At 45.6% G+C, this 14,746-nt stretch overlaps 1 protein-coding gene across 1 annotated transcript in view; it reads right to left on the reverse strand.

Moving 5' to 3' along the window:
• Positions 1-1,236: 1,236 nt before the first annotated feature.
• Positions 1,237-14,746, reverse strand: part of TSPAN10 (tetraspanin 10) — a 30,384-nt gene continuing 16,874 nt past the window's right edge. Inside the window, exon 3 of the mRNA XM_069655140.1 lies at positions 1,237-7,199. Within this exon, the coding sequence (XP_069511241.1) occupies positions 6,893-7,199 (307 nt within the window). The 3' untranslated portion in view covers positions 1,237-6,892. The remainder of the gene's footprint in view (positions 7,200-14,746) is intronic.

The raw sequence follows: 14,746 nt of genomic DNA on the forward strand, positions 1-14,746 counted from the left end.
CCCCATTCCACCACTGGCTTGTCAGCGTTCTTGTCATTGAAGGGGAGGAAGCCGCTGAGTGAGCTAGCGCCAGAACAGCTAGGTACTTCATGTCCTTGTACACTTAAAAGAGAAGAGTTGATCAGTAGGGCCCAGAAATGCCAAGAAAAGTACAAAAAGTGGTTTGAGGCGACAAGACGAATTTATATAGAATGGTTTCAAGTGAGCGAATGCCGGAGTGAGGGGTAAAGGAGCTCCGTATTTGTCAGCTCCCAGGAGAATAATGCAAATTGTTGGAACTATGGTATTTCTGGACGATGGAACAAAGTGGAGAGATAGGCAGATGGTTAAGTGCCATGAAGGGGAATGTAGAATGTGTGAGAGAAGGGGGAAGTATGGAGAATGTGTTAGGTGAGGACGAGATTACACACAGTGTTGGTGACGTTATAGGTGGGGATGCTGAGGGAAGCTCAAGGGGGATCCCAGCCTGGTAAGTGTTGCAAGGGACATTATGATGTCAGATGTAAGGGGAGAACCAAGTGTTGAGGCTGGAGAGGTACATCAAGATTCAATATCTGGAAAAAGAAGAGTGGAAAAGGGGAATTAGTATTTACATTTGGGAGGAGAACCTGGATGTCCACAGCAGAACAGTGAAAGAGTGAACGAGAGAGGAGTGAGAAGAGGGCAGAGGCTGCAAAGAGCTCCTTCTAAAATGAAAGAGTTTGTGTTGTGTTTATTATCTGAGGGGGGAGGTGTGTAGTGGAAACGGGCAGCGCCTCAGCACGGCCTCTGACAGTGCAGGAGTCGGTCTCTCTGTATGGTAGCGGATGCAGTACGGGTTTCAATCCGACTGCAGTGGACACAGCAGACGAAGAGGCAGACGGTTGTTCGAGTTGTGCTCGGGAGGTCGGGCACGGCACGGTACAGCTCCCTTGATCATACTACCAATAAAGAGGTCGTAGACTTACCTTACTGACTCTGCATCTTCTGTTCACTCCACAACAGTGGGTCCTTCATTTGAACTGTTTTTCAAATCACTCTTGGCCTGATTGCATGCAGTAGGGCATCTAAAAGTATGCAATGAGGATTATAGTGTCTTGGTTTCACTAACAGAAATGGCCATTTGTGAAGCAAAATAATTATACTTCAACTTGTTTCCCTGTGATAGAGGATCCATCCTGTGAAACTACTCACTTGCCCAGAATAATCAAACCGATTATTTTAATGCGTACATTTCTGATGCAATTATGAGCACTGTTCAGAGTGTAAGAACGGCTTTAAAGAAAATGTATATTAAATAAGACACACACATACAAAGTTCCAGGAAGCGCGTGAAACATCATCAGGAAGCCGAAGCAGGTTACTCCAAAACAAATCATTTCAAATAAACGTTCACTTCGAAGAATAGAAATGAAAGTGAAGCGGATACTGACTTTTATTTTGTGCTTCGTGGTCCCTCATCCTCCAGTACTGATTCGACCAAGGAAAGTGCACGTTACATTTATCTTTCAGTAAATATACACCACATGCTTTGAGGAGGGGTGAGAAACGCCCTGGAGGATAATCACTCAGCAGTGAGTCTGTTGCTGGTGCACTGGCTGTGGGCATGCAGTGCTGGGATTTGGCAGAAGGCAAAACACCCACTGAAACACGGGTACTGATGAGTGCTCCAGAGAATTAAACACATTTACTCTGCTGTTAAATATCCGTACATTTGGTTTTAGGTACTTTTCATGTCTTTGAATCTGGTGCTTTGTTTTTACAGGTAAGAGCCTCTGCTTCTTTTACACACATCCACATGTTGTCAGATAAAGTTCAACCCATCCCTTCCAAGCCTGGCCACAGAGCTGGGGCATGCTCACGTTCTACAGGCGCTAGTAAACAAATACCCTAGAGACGAAATGTGAACTAAACTCCCACTGTAAATGCTGGGATCAGGAATGCAAGGGAGACGGGGCTGAAAGGACTGCAAACGAGCCAAGAATTGTGTACCTGTAAAATGTAATTCCAAAATCCTAAGTACTCTGGGTCTCTGCGTCAGAGGTGACAGTAGTTCACTAATTGTAGCGCAGGAATAATAACAGGAAAAGCAGAAATACAAGTACCAGCATGCAAACAGAAAAGTAATCTGGCACTTGGGACAACTTGAGATGTCTGCATATTCAGTTAGACAAAATGTCAATGGAAATCAGGGCTTATGGAGAACATATTTGAACAAGTTGATAAAGAACTGGGTTACTTTCTCCTCATTAACGGTTACAAACTCTCCATTTGTAGAGCCTGGTTGTTTTTCACCAGCTTTATCAAAGATGCACAGTTTTGGAGCAATGTCATGGTTCCATTATTGAAAAGGGAAATTATGTTACTTCATCTCAAGTTGTCCTATCTTGGGAGAAAATTGATTATTTAGTCTTTTTATACTTTTGAGAGTTCTGATCTTCCCCAAAGCACTTATTTGCCCCCAAAATAATATCAAAATTAACTGAACAATCAGGTGCAAATAGAGCCAAGGAAGTCATCTTTTCCATAAAACCCTTCAAGCTACAAAATAGTCAGGGCAATCACTGGTGCTCAAATTACCTACGGCTACATCTGAAACGTCGACCTGCAATCTACGGATTAGAAAGGATGCATAAGGCTGAAACCAAAGCATAGAGGGCAACCCAAAACTTGTACACACCACTCCAGCTCTCTGGAGATGAAACTGGCTCAAAGTATATTCACAAATCAAACTCATAATTCCATGGATTAGTCATGGGTTCTGCACTTCCGCCCTCCCAAATACCTTCAAGCGAAGCTCAGACCTCACATTCCGTCTCAGAGCTTCAGATAAAACTCAATAGCGCATGGTGTGGGGGCGGTGGGATACGGGTGGCTTTAAGAAGCGTACATTGTCCACAGTTGCATACATTGGCTACAACCCCCAGCATGCTACAGGCAAACAGAAATAGACTTAGACTTTGCTTATCTCTGCAAGGAACCAAAACAACAAAAAGAGACATCTCTCGCCATAATCATTTGAGCCTTAGCTCTGCATGAAAATCCACACAGCGCTTGAATATCTTGGGTTTTAAACTCTATGCAAATTAACCAACATTCAAATACAACTCAGATCTCTGCCTATAAGTGCCCGAATGCAAAGGTAAGGAAATGATTGTATGAGCTACTCGCACGCGACATGGGATACCTTGAGAAGTGGGTTTTATTTGTGAGTGTAGTGGGCAAGTAATGGCCTTGGTGGGCAGTGTTATTTCTGCTCCACTACCCACCACCTTGCTCCAGAGAGGGAATTTCGTGTTTCATGGCCATCTGATCCCCAAGCAAAAAGCCATAGTGGTCAGAGTTCACTGGTGGGAGTGGGGAGCGACCAACTCGAATGACATGGAGCAACACCAGAAGGCATTTCACGCATGATACTTCCAGTCAGTCTGGGCCTTGTAGGCAATAGCACTTTGCCTGCTGGGGCATGGAGGCCCAAATTAAGAATGGCCAAAACTAAACTATGGAGAATACATAGTTTTCTCATCTAAGATACCAGAATTGGCTGAAGAGATCAAAGGACTTGGAGGTATCTCGGAGGAAATTCCATGCTAGATCACGACAGGGCTAGTGCAATCATTATATAGCTCTATCACATATTCCATATTTTGGCCATTTTGTGAGAACACAACATTGCCATCCACACCAAATGCTGAGTAACCCATGTACTACGGAATATAGGAATACCCATCTCAGAGCTAGGCTAGCTAAAATATATGAGCCCCCTAGAAGTTCGCTACCCTTCTCTTTAGGAAAAAGAACACCTAAAATTCTGCCTGTCCCTACGCCCACAAGTACCGAATCTGCACATAACCACCCTCCTAAGACAAAAAGCGTCCTAGGACAGCACCTGAATCCTAAAGATCAACTATCTTCCCATCCAATAACTACAGCTCCCACTAACCCCCCCATTAAAGGAGCCTTGATAAACTCTAGATCACTAGTTGTTCATGCCACGGAGATTGCAGATCTGATTCTGAGGAATAACTTAGACTTCCTCTCCATCACCGAGACATGGCTACATGCAGCAGCAGGCCCTATGCTTATGCTAACAGTGCCTAATGACTATACTATTCTAAGACAAGATAGACAAGGGACTAGAGGAGGAGGCATTGCCATTATCTGTAAATGCAGCCTCTCTATGAGATTAGCCCCCTCTTACGATCTACAATCATGCAAAGTATTCTCAGCTAAAGTACCTCTGAATAACTCTCAAACCCTGAACATTCACCCGATATATCGCCCCCCGGGCCCAATTGGGACATTTGAGGATGACATAAACACGACCCTAGCTAATAACCTCAAAAACACCACTCAAGCACTACTATTAGGCGACCGGCTTCAATGACCCTTTGGACCAGCCTGCCATGGCAATCGTGAATACTGTCTCAGAACTAGGCTTCACCCAAAGAAGCACAACCCCTACCCATAAAAATGGTAGAATACTAGATTGGGTGGCAGACCACAATTGCCATGCCAACATCCTCTCCATCTCACCGCTAGCTTGGACCGACCACCACCTACTCTCATTTACGCTCTCTACTAATAGACCCTTTCCTATTCCTACCCCACCCACTCTAACCAGAATTAAAAAGTGTATCACAGTGGATAGACTAATCCCTGCCTTACTCCCCACCCTCAACTCACTTCCTGACAATACTGACCGAGAGAGCATGGTTGTGGAATATGATAAAATTATGACCTCAACTTTAGACCAGATCACAACCATTAAACTCAGACCAAGCAAGACAAAAAACCATCTGAACAAATTGTACACTCCCTTCCTAAAAAATCTAAGGCAACGTAAAAGAAATTGCAAGGCTGCCTGGAAACTAGTATCCTCGCAAGCTAATAAATTAAAGCTCACCAAATTCTCATCCTTATATAAAAAATAAATTTGCCTAGCTAAGCGGGTCTCCTACGACACTCGTATCTCCCAAGCCAATTCCAATATGAAAGAACTATTTACCATACTCAAGGAAATAGAGACCCCCATCGCTATTCCGGACACTTGCAACAGAGATAAAAAATGGTGTGCAGACATCCAACATGCACTCACTCACAAAGTATCTACTCTACAACATAAAATATCCCAAATAAAAGATTCCTTAAATAACCCACCACCACACAAAATAACTGGGAACATAGCTGAAACCCAACCTACCCAATTTAACTTCTCCAAAGTATCCATCCTTGAGGTGGAAAGAATCATTCTGGCCCTCAAACCCTCCAACTGTCAGGGTGATCTTTGCCCTTCACAGCTCATTAAGGATGCAGCTCAAGACCTATCACCTTTCACAGCCAAGCTCATCAACGCTTCCTTCGCCACTGGTACTATCCCCACTAACCTCAAACAATCATGGGTACTCCCACTCCTAAAAACACCAACGTTAGATCCTTCTACAACTACCAACTATAGCCCTATCACAACTGTCCCCTTTGTCCCCTTTCTCTTCAAAATATTAGACAAGGTAACCTATACGCAAATACAAAAACATCTGGAATTACACCACTTTCTAGGAGCTAGACAATCAGGCTTCCGTCCACAACACGGAACAGAGACGGCCCTCATTGACCTCAAGACTCAAGTTTATGAGCTCAGAGACAGCGGGAAATCAGCCCTGCTCCTCCTCCTAGATCTCTCAGCTGCGTTCGATTTGGTGGATCATACAATATTATGCAACCATCTCGACACCGCAGCACACTTCTCCAAGGACGCCATAACTTGGATTAGATTGTTCCTAAGTGGCAGAACTATGAGAGTCTTCTCGCCCTCCGCAGCGGCTGACCCTATACCCATCACTTGCGGCATACCACAGGGACCTTGCGTCTCACCCACACTGAACAACATCTTCACCGAGCCCCTTTTGGATGATCTGGACCATCTGGTGTATCACCTAAACTAACTATGCAGATGATAACCAGATACTCCTCCCACTTTCAGGGGATTACGACATGGATTTGGCCAAGGTGAATAGAGTGTGCATTATCATCCAGGCATGGATGGCCACGCACGGTATCATCTTGGGCACCCCTATCAACCTAAAAACCTAAAAAAACTGGGACCTGACTACTCCTCATTTATAATTGACGGTAATTGTATCAAGGTAGCACAGGAGGTAAAACAAACCGATTTCCACAAGACCCACCAGATCAGCAAATAGGGACCTTCTGTCCATCCCTAGATTTAAACTATTTACAATTGGAGGCAACAATTTCCCTGTTAAAGCAGCTAGACTATGGAACTCCTTGTCCCCCACTCTGAGAACAGACCAGTCCTACCATAATTTTAGAACCAACACCATCTTGTGGCTGAAATCCAATGACTATTAGTCATCCGTTGTTAACCCTTAGCCTACAAAACTGAATGGCAATTAACCACCCCAACCCCTAGTATGCCTTCCCCCACTTTGTGTACCTTTCTGTATATACTGCCACTGTAAAACTGCATCACCTCATGTTTCACTATATATTACGCGCTGAGATAATCTATATCCCTTGCACAAAATACCTGTAATATCTGTAAATAACTGTATACCCTGCTTTGTAGATAATGTACTTTTTATGTAACCAAGCTTTGCATTATCTTGTAACTGCTGCGCCCTGTTACCCCTGGGTCTGTTGTGCATTATAAATAATAAACAAACAAACAGACAACAAATTATGAATGGGATGGTAGGAGTGATTCCGTTTGCAGAGTTGGCAAATGTAATCACAACAGATCAGTAGAAAGGGAGCCTACAGACACACTGGTAACCTGGATGTTTTCCCTGTCTGCATTTAAGCGAGTGCCCGTCCGAACTCTTCCAATAACCTACAGGCCAATTCACCAGCCTGCACCTGTGATTCTAGTCAGTGCCCCATGCTCCATTGTCTACCACTGACTTTTGATCTGTTCAATGTCCTCCAGAACCCTGCAGGCAAGCAGAAGACACATGACCTCCAGGACCAAGAGGATCGCAGCTGCTGTTCCGAGGAGACCCGTGTTGCTGCTGACCCAGCGGACAAGCTGAGGCACACAACCACCCAGGTAGACAAAGTTCTGGGCTGCCATTTCTTCGGCCCTGAGCGCTCCAAAGCCACACTGGGAATTGGCCACTGTCCCGTTCTGCAGTGGATCGATGCAGCAGGAGAAAGGCACCCCGCAGGCGTTGGCACCAGGGGAGCTGCAATTGAAGTATCTGAAAAACATTTAATGAAAATCAGACTTTTAGAGCAGATGGGGCTCATGATTAATCCAACGTCTAATTATACAGCTGATATTGATATAAAAAACCCACTAAGTTGTCTCTCAATTCTTAGTAATAGATAGTATTACTCCTAAACTGAATGGTACTCAATTTGTCAACAGCGGAAACGAGCAGCAAAATGTGGGATAGCTTTGCGACTATCTTTATAAATTTCATTGCCATCTCATTGGCTTTGAAGACAATCTGCGTAATCTTGTTCAATTGCTAAAGGCGATAACGTCGATTAGCAGCCGGATTGGAGCGTTGCCAGCCAGTCACCCATTTTGGTGCTGATCATCCAAGCAATCATTGCTAGTATGGCCACACATCCCGATAGCACTCGCCACTCTGTCAGCTTTCTGGCACCCTTGTATGTTTGGCCTCTTATTTGCCACAGCCACCATCTGCTGGCCCTGTGCTGCACAACCCAACGCAGAGATTATAGAAATAGAAAAAGCAGTTCTTGCAAGTGGCTTTTTTTGACTTTGACCTTCATTTCTAGGACAACGAGGATCAAAATAACTCCTCTTTTGTGTGGTCCCCCAATTCCGCTGACAGGTGCTAATAGCCGTATTACTCAACCCCATTGGCAACACAGGCAGTGATGTCCAATCCATTCACACTCTTATGTTCTTACCATTTCCCGCCTTGTGAACCCCACCTCCCTGCACCGTGCTCTCCCTGCACCGTGCAACACTCATATTTCTCTATTGGGGCTCCTACAGAGTGAGCGGAGACAGCACCAGAGCATAGGAATCTTTGGTTGCGCTATTCCCTATGGAGGTGCTGTCTCGGAGGCTCAGAATCTGTTACTCACACTCTGATTATCTAGATCTGTGCATGTATTTCTGATCTGTCCCCATACGCCTGGAGTTGCCAGAGAGAGAGCGTGTGAAGGAGCCACCAAAAGCACACAAAGGGAGCCATCAAAGCAGAAACAACACTGCTGGCCCTCACCAAGGTACTCACCCAATGCAGTGTGAACTCTCCTAAACTGGTTCAGCCATATTGAAGTCACTCGCTCAGTCACCAAGTCTCTTTCATACCTCCCAGAGAGTTAAGAGTGCAGTGTTTGCGATATACTGGACTAAACGTAGCATGAATGTGCGACCATTGTGGTTCAAAAACGCAAGAGTGTCGGTGGTAGAGCACAGGCAGGCGTTCACATCGACAATGAGAGATGTGTGTGAGGGGTGCAGAGGTTACAGTTTTAGAACAGGAGAAGGCATAGTAAAGAGTGTGAATGGGTAAATACCCTGCCATGAAGAAATATAAAATGGGTTTAAGAAACGCACGATTAGTGTGAGGGGAACCTTTCAAGGTGGAGGAAACATATCATTTTTTGCATTTTGATTAGCATGTTGATCAAATACATCAAGCTCTGCAGTGCAGAGTGACTCATTCTTTATCTTATATTTTAGACTGCTGAGTTCCTTGACCATAAATGGTGCTTTGTTGGTATGGGAAGCAATGTTCCCAGTCAAATGTTGCTTGGTGGCCACCTTCTGATTGTGGGATTGTTGTCAAAAGCTACATTACATTACTGGGAATGGTGCATGTGTCATACAGTGTGTTCAAGTGGAATTCTATGTTATAAAGCAGGGGCATGCAGCCTTTGGAACCCAACAAGGTTTTGGGTTACAACACTAATCAGCCCTACCCAGCGTAGTCCACAGTGAGGAATCATGGGAGTGGAATCCCTGTTATAATGCAATTAAAGCCTGTTCCCATGTCGCTGATAGTGGTGCTAAAGAGGGGTACATGGGCTCTGATGCAGCCCGGACTCCCAACCGGTTTCTCTTGCCCCACCTCTTCAATCTCACAATAATCCGCGAACCCTGCCCCATTACTCCTCCCACAGTTGGATCATTTCTAGGGTCATCAGAGGTTGCCTGCTCTGGCTGAGTGAATGTTTTCTTTCGTCAACTCAATCTTTCTCTCACCATCCCTCAGGATGTACCTTGTGCTCTGTTATTTGTGCCAGCTGATGTTTCATGCTCTGTGTCACATTCAACCTGTGTTACCACTTTTAATCCCCCTTGGGTTTCACCACTTCCTCCTGCACCCCGACTACCTCCTCTTGACTTCCTCCTTTGGGTCCTTATATTACCACCTTCTCCTGAAACCATCCTCCTGTTGATCCCTTAATTGTCACCACCCACTCTTGCCATTCCCCCTTGTTTTGATGGTATGACCTCCACCCTCTAATATCCCCTCCTTCAGACTTTTCTCACCGTCTGATGCCACCACCTCCTTCTTCTTTACCCTCTTAGCTCTCACCACCTCTTTCAACTCTACACTGCTGCCAGCTCTCTTATATTTCAGGCTCTTCTCCTTTCACCACCATCCAGACCCTAGCCTTGTCCAAACATGATGCCCAAGCTCCTGCAACCCACACTGAACAGATAGGGATGTGTGATTCCATACTGTGTTCTCTCCCACACTGTGACGTTCAGTAACTGTTGGCACTGGTGGCATGCAATTGTCTGGCATTGGTGCACCAGAGGCTGGACCAAGCCTATAACTGGCCATCTTAATTGTCCTTCCCGTCCCTGGTGCTGCCAGTCCTAACCAGAGGTCATCTCTGTTTAGAGCATTTTATATAGAGTCTGCAAGCACACTGGGTACTGTGAGAAACCTGAGGGTATTCTCCCAAGTAGACCTCGGGAATCCCTTATTCAGGTGGCCAGGGAGGGGCCGACACTCTCAGACCCCAACCTTGGGGGTGGTCGAGCGAGGGAGGAACACCTGGGTAGGGGAACCTGGGGTCATGTTTGGGAAAATGCCCCAGATGAGACGCAGTATTGTACCGGGGAAGGAGAGGATGACGAGATCCCTTCCTCTAGTGGAATCTTTCTTACAAAGAACCATTGTTTCCCTATGTCCTACCCAAACACTCCCAGTAATTTGTTTTCCCGTCCCTCCGATTATTATTTCCCGCAATCCCAACTTGCTCAGATAAAACACTACCGTTCCCACAATTCCCCTTGTTTATTTCAAGATAATACTCCCGGTCATTCCCGCTTACGTCACCAACTTAACCAATCCCAGCCATCTGGATTTACAAACCCCCCCTAGGGCGAATAATATAATTTCTCATAATAAAACCACACTTTTTGACACAAACATTTTCTTACCCCATGGAAGACAGCAGACTAATTCTAGAGCAGTTTACCTAACATGTCTTGACACAAGAGTCGGGCAGAGCCAGGAAATTGACAGGAATCATGCACACCTGACGGCCCCTTCTCTTCCCCACAGGGATAAAATGTGGAGCAAGAAAGCACAGTCAGCTTAGCAAGGCAGACCGCACGACATGAGGGCCAGTTCTGTCCGGCAGTTCAAGGGTTGGCGAAAGACAGCGCAAGTCGAGAGGAGACCAAGGGGAGAAGTGACCTTGCCCTTGTCGACAGAGACCCGTAAAGCTTCAAGAGAAGGAATCGTAAGGCCAGGAACAATAGCCTGCGTGTCTTGCATCAGATGTCAACGGTATCCGGAGCCTCCTCTGCTGACAGCCAAGCCGGGGAGAGAGGCATGGCCCCATGGTACCTGTTATAATGTACTTGTTGTAAGTGCATGTCTGCAAGGAATTCTTATGTGAGCTAGCATGGAATCCTGTTTGAGCCAGCAGAATTTTTGGTAATGAACTCAGCTCCAAGGTTCCAGTCTGGGCATTGAGCCTGGGTGATGGGACCCAGTGGTCTCCTAAGAGAACATCTTAATTTAACTTACAATAAAGAACTTGTGATTAAGCTCAAGAAGTCAATAAAGAACTTGTAATTAAGCTCAAGAAGTGTACAGAAGTGCTTTCCTTTTTAACATTGGCAAAGAGGATTACCAAGAACCTGTGCAGAGCGGAAGAAGGCTGCTGAGGGGGGAGCAGCAGAAGAAGGAGAGGGACAACTGCCCCCCAGAGAACAAGAAATCAAGAAGTAAGTCCCATCACCCTGGGGTGCAATGCGCAGGGGCCTGAGAAGCAAAGAAACTAAGAAGTTCAGACCCAAAGCATAGAGAAACAGAAGAAGAGCCCATTGTAGGGGGGGCCACACCCAGAGGGCAGAGAGTAGTGAAGAAATGTCAAGTTAAGAGAAGCCCCAAGCAGAGGGTCGAAGTTAAGAGCATGAGTAGCCTGAAGTAGAAGATATACCGGCAGGGTGTGAAGTACAGGAACGATACTTTGTAGCAGAAGCATCGTCCAAGGGGCTGTAAACCGGTGTAAATTGAATTCCACTTACAGCCGGGTACCCAGAGAAGTGAAGTGGTGAAATGTTGTGAAGTTCCCATGCCCATTCAGGCCTTTTAGTGCTTGCTGAATGGAGAGTATTTAAGCGTGACCCAAAGGGGAAAATATTCACAAATGGTTCTGGGTTTAGAACATGCTCCATGTATAATACATGTAGGAGTCGAAAAGGTTTATTAGACCTGTAGCCCTCTAGGTCCTGGAGTTGCTTCTATACAAGGAAGCAACTCATCTTGCAGGTGCCAACGTGACAGGGGGAACTGGGTCAGCTTGTGGAATACAATTGCTGGCCTGAGGATGTTTGTTAAATAAGTACTAATCGGACATATGGATCAATACAGCCCCCTTGCACATAGTACACGTTTCGGCGGAAAAATTATCCCATTTGGAAATGCTTCTGAGGGATACATTTTGTTCTACGTGAACCGCCTTCATCAGGGCGAGTGGGTGGCCCCACAGAAACCTTGAGGTGAATCTCACTGTGAGGCAGGCACTCCTTGTGGGCCGGACCAGTCAAGCCGCACTGTAGGTTGCTTGATTGAAGAGGAAGTGGCTGAATTCAGTCCACAAAAATGGATACTGCAGGGAACATCATTCTTGTTAATGTCCATTATTACAGTCCATATCAAATATTGAATTAGCTTTCCCCCGTTTTTTTCATCATCTTGTAAAGCATGGGTATTTTACACAAAACATAATTTCCTATTTGAGGCTCGCCGCAGATCCAACACAGGATACGCAAAATAATCTAGATGTCATCTTGAAAATAGCATGGATCAGCTGATTTTGCAGCATATGAAGATTCGACCACAGTCACGCTGTGGAGCGCGGCTAGTCAGTCCTTGTAGTTGCAGTAGAGGAGAATGAATGAAATGAGTACAGTTACTGCCCAGGACTGATTTGAAAATGATGATGTAGCGTTTCCGCCGCAGGAGTTGGTGGAGAAAGGAACATTGTGACGTAATGAAGTGAGCAGATGAAGTGAGACGAGCAAACGTAGATTCATTCGGAACTGTTGGTTTGTGGAATGCTCCTACGAAGAAACTACGCTTGCAATGCAGATAGAGAGCATTGAAGTAAAGAATAGAGTAAAGTACCCGTCAAAACGAGTTGACGTCCAGCTATACAGAGGAAGGGAGGCGGTCTTGTACGATCCTATGAGAACGTGACAGCATGAAGGGAAGCGGTTCCTCGCATCAATGTCAAGTCGCGCCGGCATCCGCAAGGAGAAGTTAATGGAAAAAGAAGAACCGTCCGAAAGGCTGCATTAATGGGCGGGTCTTTGTGAATGGAAGAAGAAGAACCATCCGAAAGGCTGCACCATCCGAAAGAACAGAGGGACAATCGAGAAGCGAAGCTCCCGAGTTGCGGGCAACTAGAGTATTCTGTGTAACCTTTACTGAGTTTTGGAGAAATTGTTAACACTGCGAGAGGGGAAGGAGTGTGCGCGTGAAGCAGTATGGAGAGAGTTTGTGTTGTGGCACAGCTGATGTGGCATGTTAAGGCTTTTGATAAGCGTAGGGTCACTCCTTTTATGGACACTTAATGTGGACTACATTTCTTATGGACGCTTAAAGTATGAAGTAAGATGAGATGACCAATGATGTTGAAGAATGAGGTATAGTAGGGTGAACGTGCTAGTATAGCCCAATTGAGGATTTGTAGGATAGAAGTTGCCCAGGTGCAACACGGATTTATAGAATGCCCATGAACTTACAGCTGAATAAGCGTTAAATGTGAGTGTCAAGAACATACTGGTTTTGGTGTCACACAATGGATGGAAGTGGAAGAGTGTCACTTGTGATTTGAGATTTGCCTCATTTTAGCGGAAGGTAGCGCCTTCCCAGTGCTAGCCCTAGTGTCCTAGTGTTCTGGGAGGGTAGCGTTTTTCCAGTGTGTTTGAGTATGAAGTCTGTGTAGGGATTCTGTCCCAGAGCAGGCGAAGGGTAGTGCTTTCCCAGTGTGTTTGAGTATGAAGTCTGTGTAGGGATTCTGTTCCAGAGCAGGAGAAGGGTAGTGCTTTCCCAGTGTGTTTGAGTATGAAGTCTGTGTAGGGATTCTGTCCCAGAACAGGAGAAGGGTAGTGCTTTCCCAGTGTGTTTGAGTATGAAGTCTGTGTAGGGTTTCTGTCCCAGAGCAGGAGAAGGGTAGTGCTTTCCCAGTGTGTTTGAGTATGAAGTCTGTGTAGGGATTCTGTCCCAGAGCAGGAGAAGGGTAGTGCTTTCCCTGTGCGTTTGAGTATGAAGTCTGTGTAGGGATTCTGTCCCAGAGCAGGAGAAGGGTAGTGCTTTCCCTGTGCGTTTGAGTATGAAGTCTGTGTAGGGATACTGTCCCAGAGCAGGAGAAGGGTAGTCCTTTCCCTGTGCGTTTGAGTATGAAGTCTATGTAGGGATACTGTCCTAGAGTTTGAAGTCTGTGTAGCAGGGGAAGGGTAGTGCTTTCCCTGTGCATTTGAGTATGAAGTCTGTGTAGGATAGTGCTTTCCCTGTGCGTTTGAGTATGAAGTCTGTGTAGGGATTTCGTCCCAGAGTTTGAAGTCTGTGTAGCAGGGGAAGGGTAGTGCTTTCCCTGTGCATTTGAGTATGACGTCTGTGTAGGGTAGTGCTTTCCCTGTGCGTTTGAGTATGAAGTCTGTGTACGGATTTCATCCCAGAGTTTGAAGTATGTGTAGGCATAACGTCCCAGTAATTTCTTTAGAGTTCCATCTCTCTAAAAGTTGCTCGGCATATCTCTGCTTTGTGAGTTTCCCTTGTCTGGTTTTTCCACTTTAGTGTTGTCCTTGCAAAGGAGGGGTATGTGTTATGTTGGACTTCTCGTGTTTGAGTTGTCATTGGAAAGGGAGGAGATGTGTTATAATGTACTTGTTGTTAGTGCATGTCTGCAATGAATGTTTATGTGAGCTAGCATGGAATCCTGTGTGAGCCAGCAGAATGTTTGGTAATGAGCTCAGCTCCAAGGTTCCAGCCTGGGCAGTTGAGCCTGGGTGATGGGACCCGGTGGTCTCCTAAGATAACAGCCTAATCTAACTTACAATAAAGAACTTGTAATTAAACTCAAGAAGTCTACAGAAGTGCTTTTTAGCAGTACCAGCCTTGGCTTCAGGTGAAATTGTTAACAGACAAGAAAGCAAAGCCGTTCATCACAACCAGTGAGTCGAGGGGAGAATCGATAAATAAACCGAACTGTGCTGAACAGGAGTAGCGAAAGGCTAATTGAACTTTGAAAACAAAGAATTGTTTGAAGAACAGGGAAAAACCAG

Source organism: Ambystoma mexicanum, chromosome 3q (assembly GCF_040938575.1).
Source record: "Ambystoma mexicanum isolate Mex_15411 chromosome 3q, UKY_AmexF1_1, whole genome shotgun sequence".
Lineage (NCBI taxonomy): Eukaryota > Metazoa > Chordata > Amphibia > Caudata > Ambystomatidae > Ambystoma > Ambystoma mexicanum.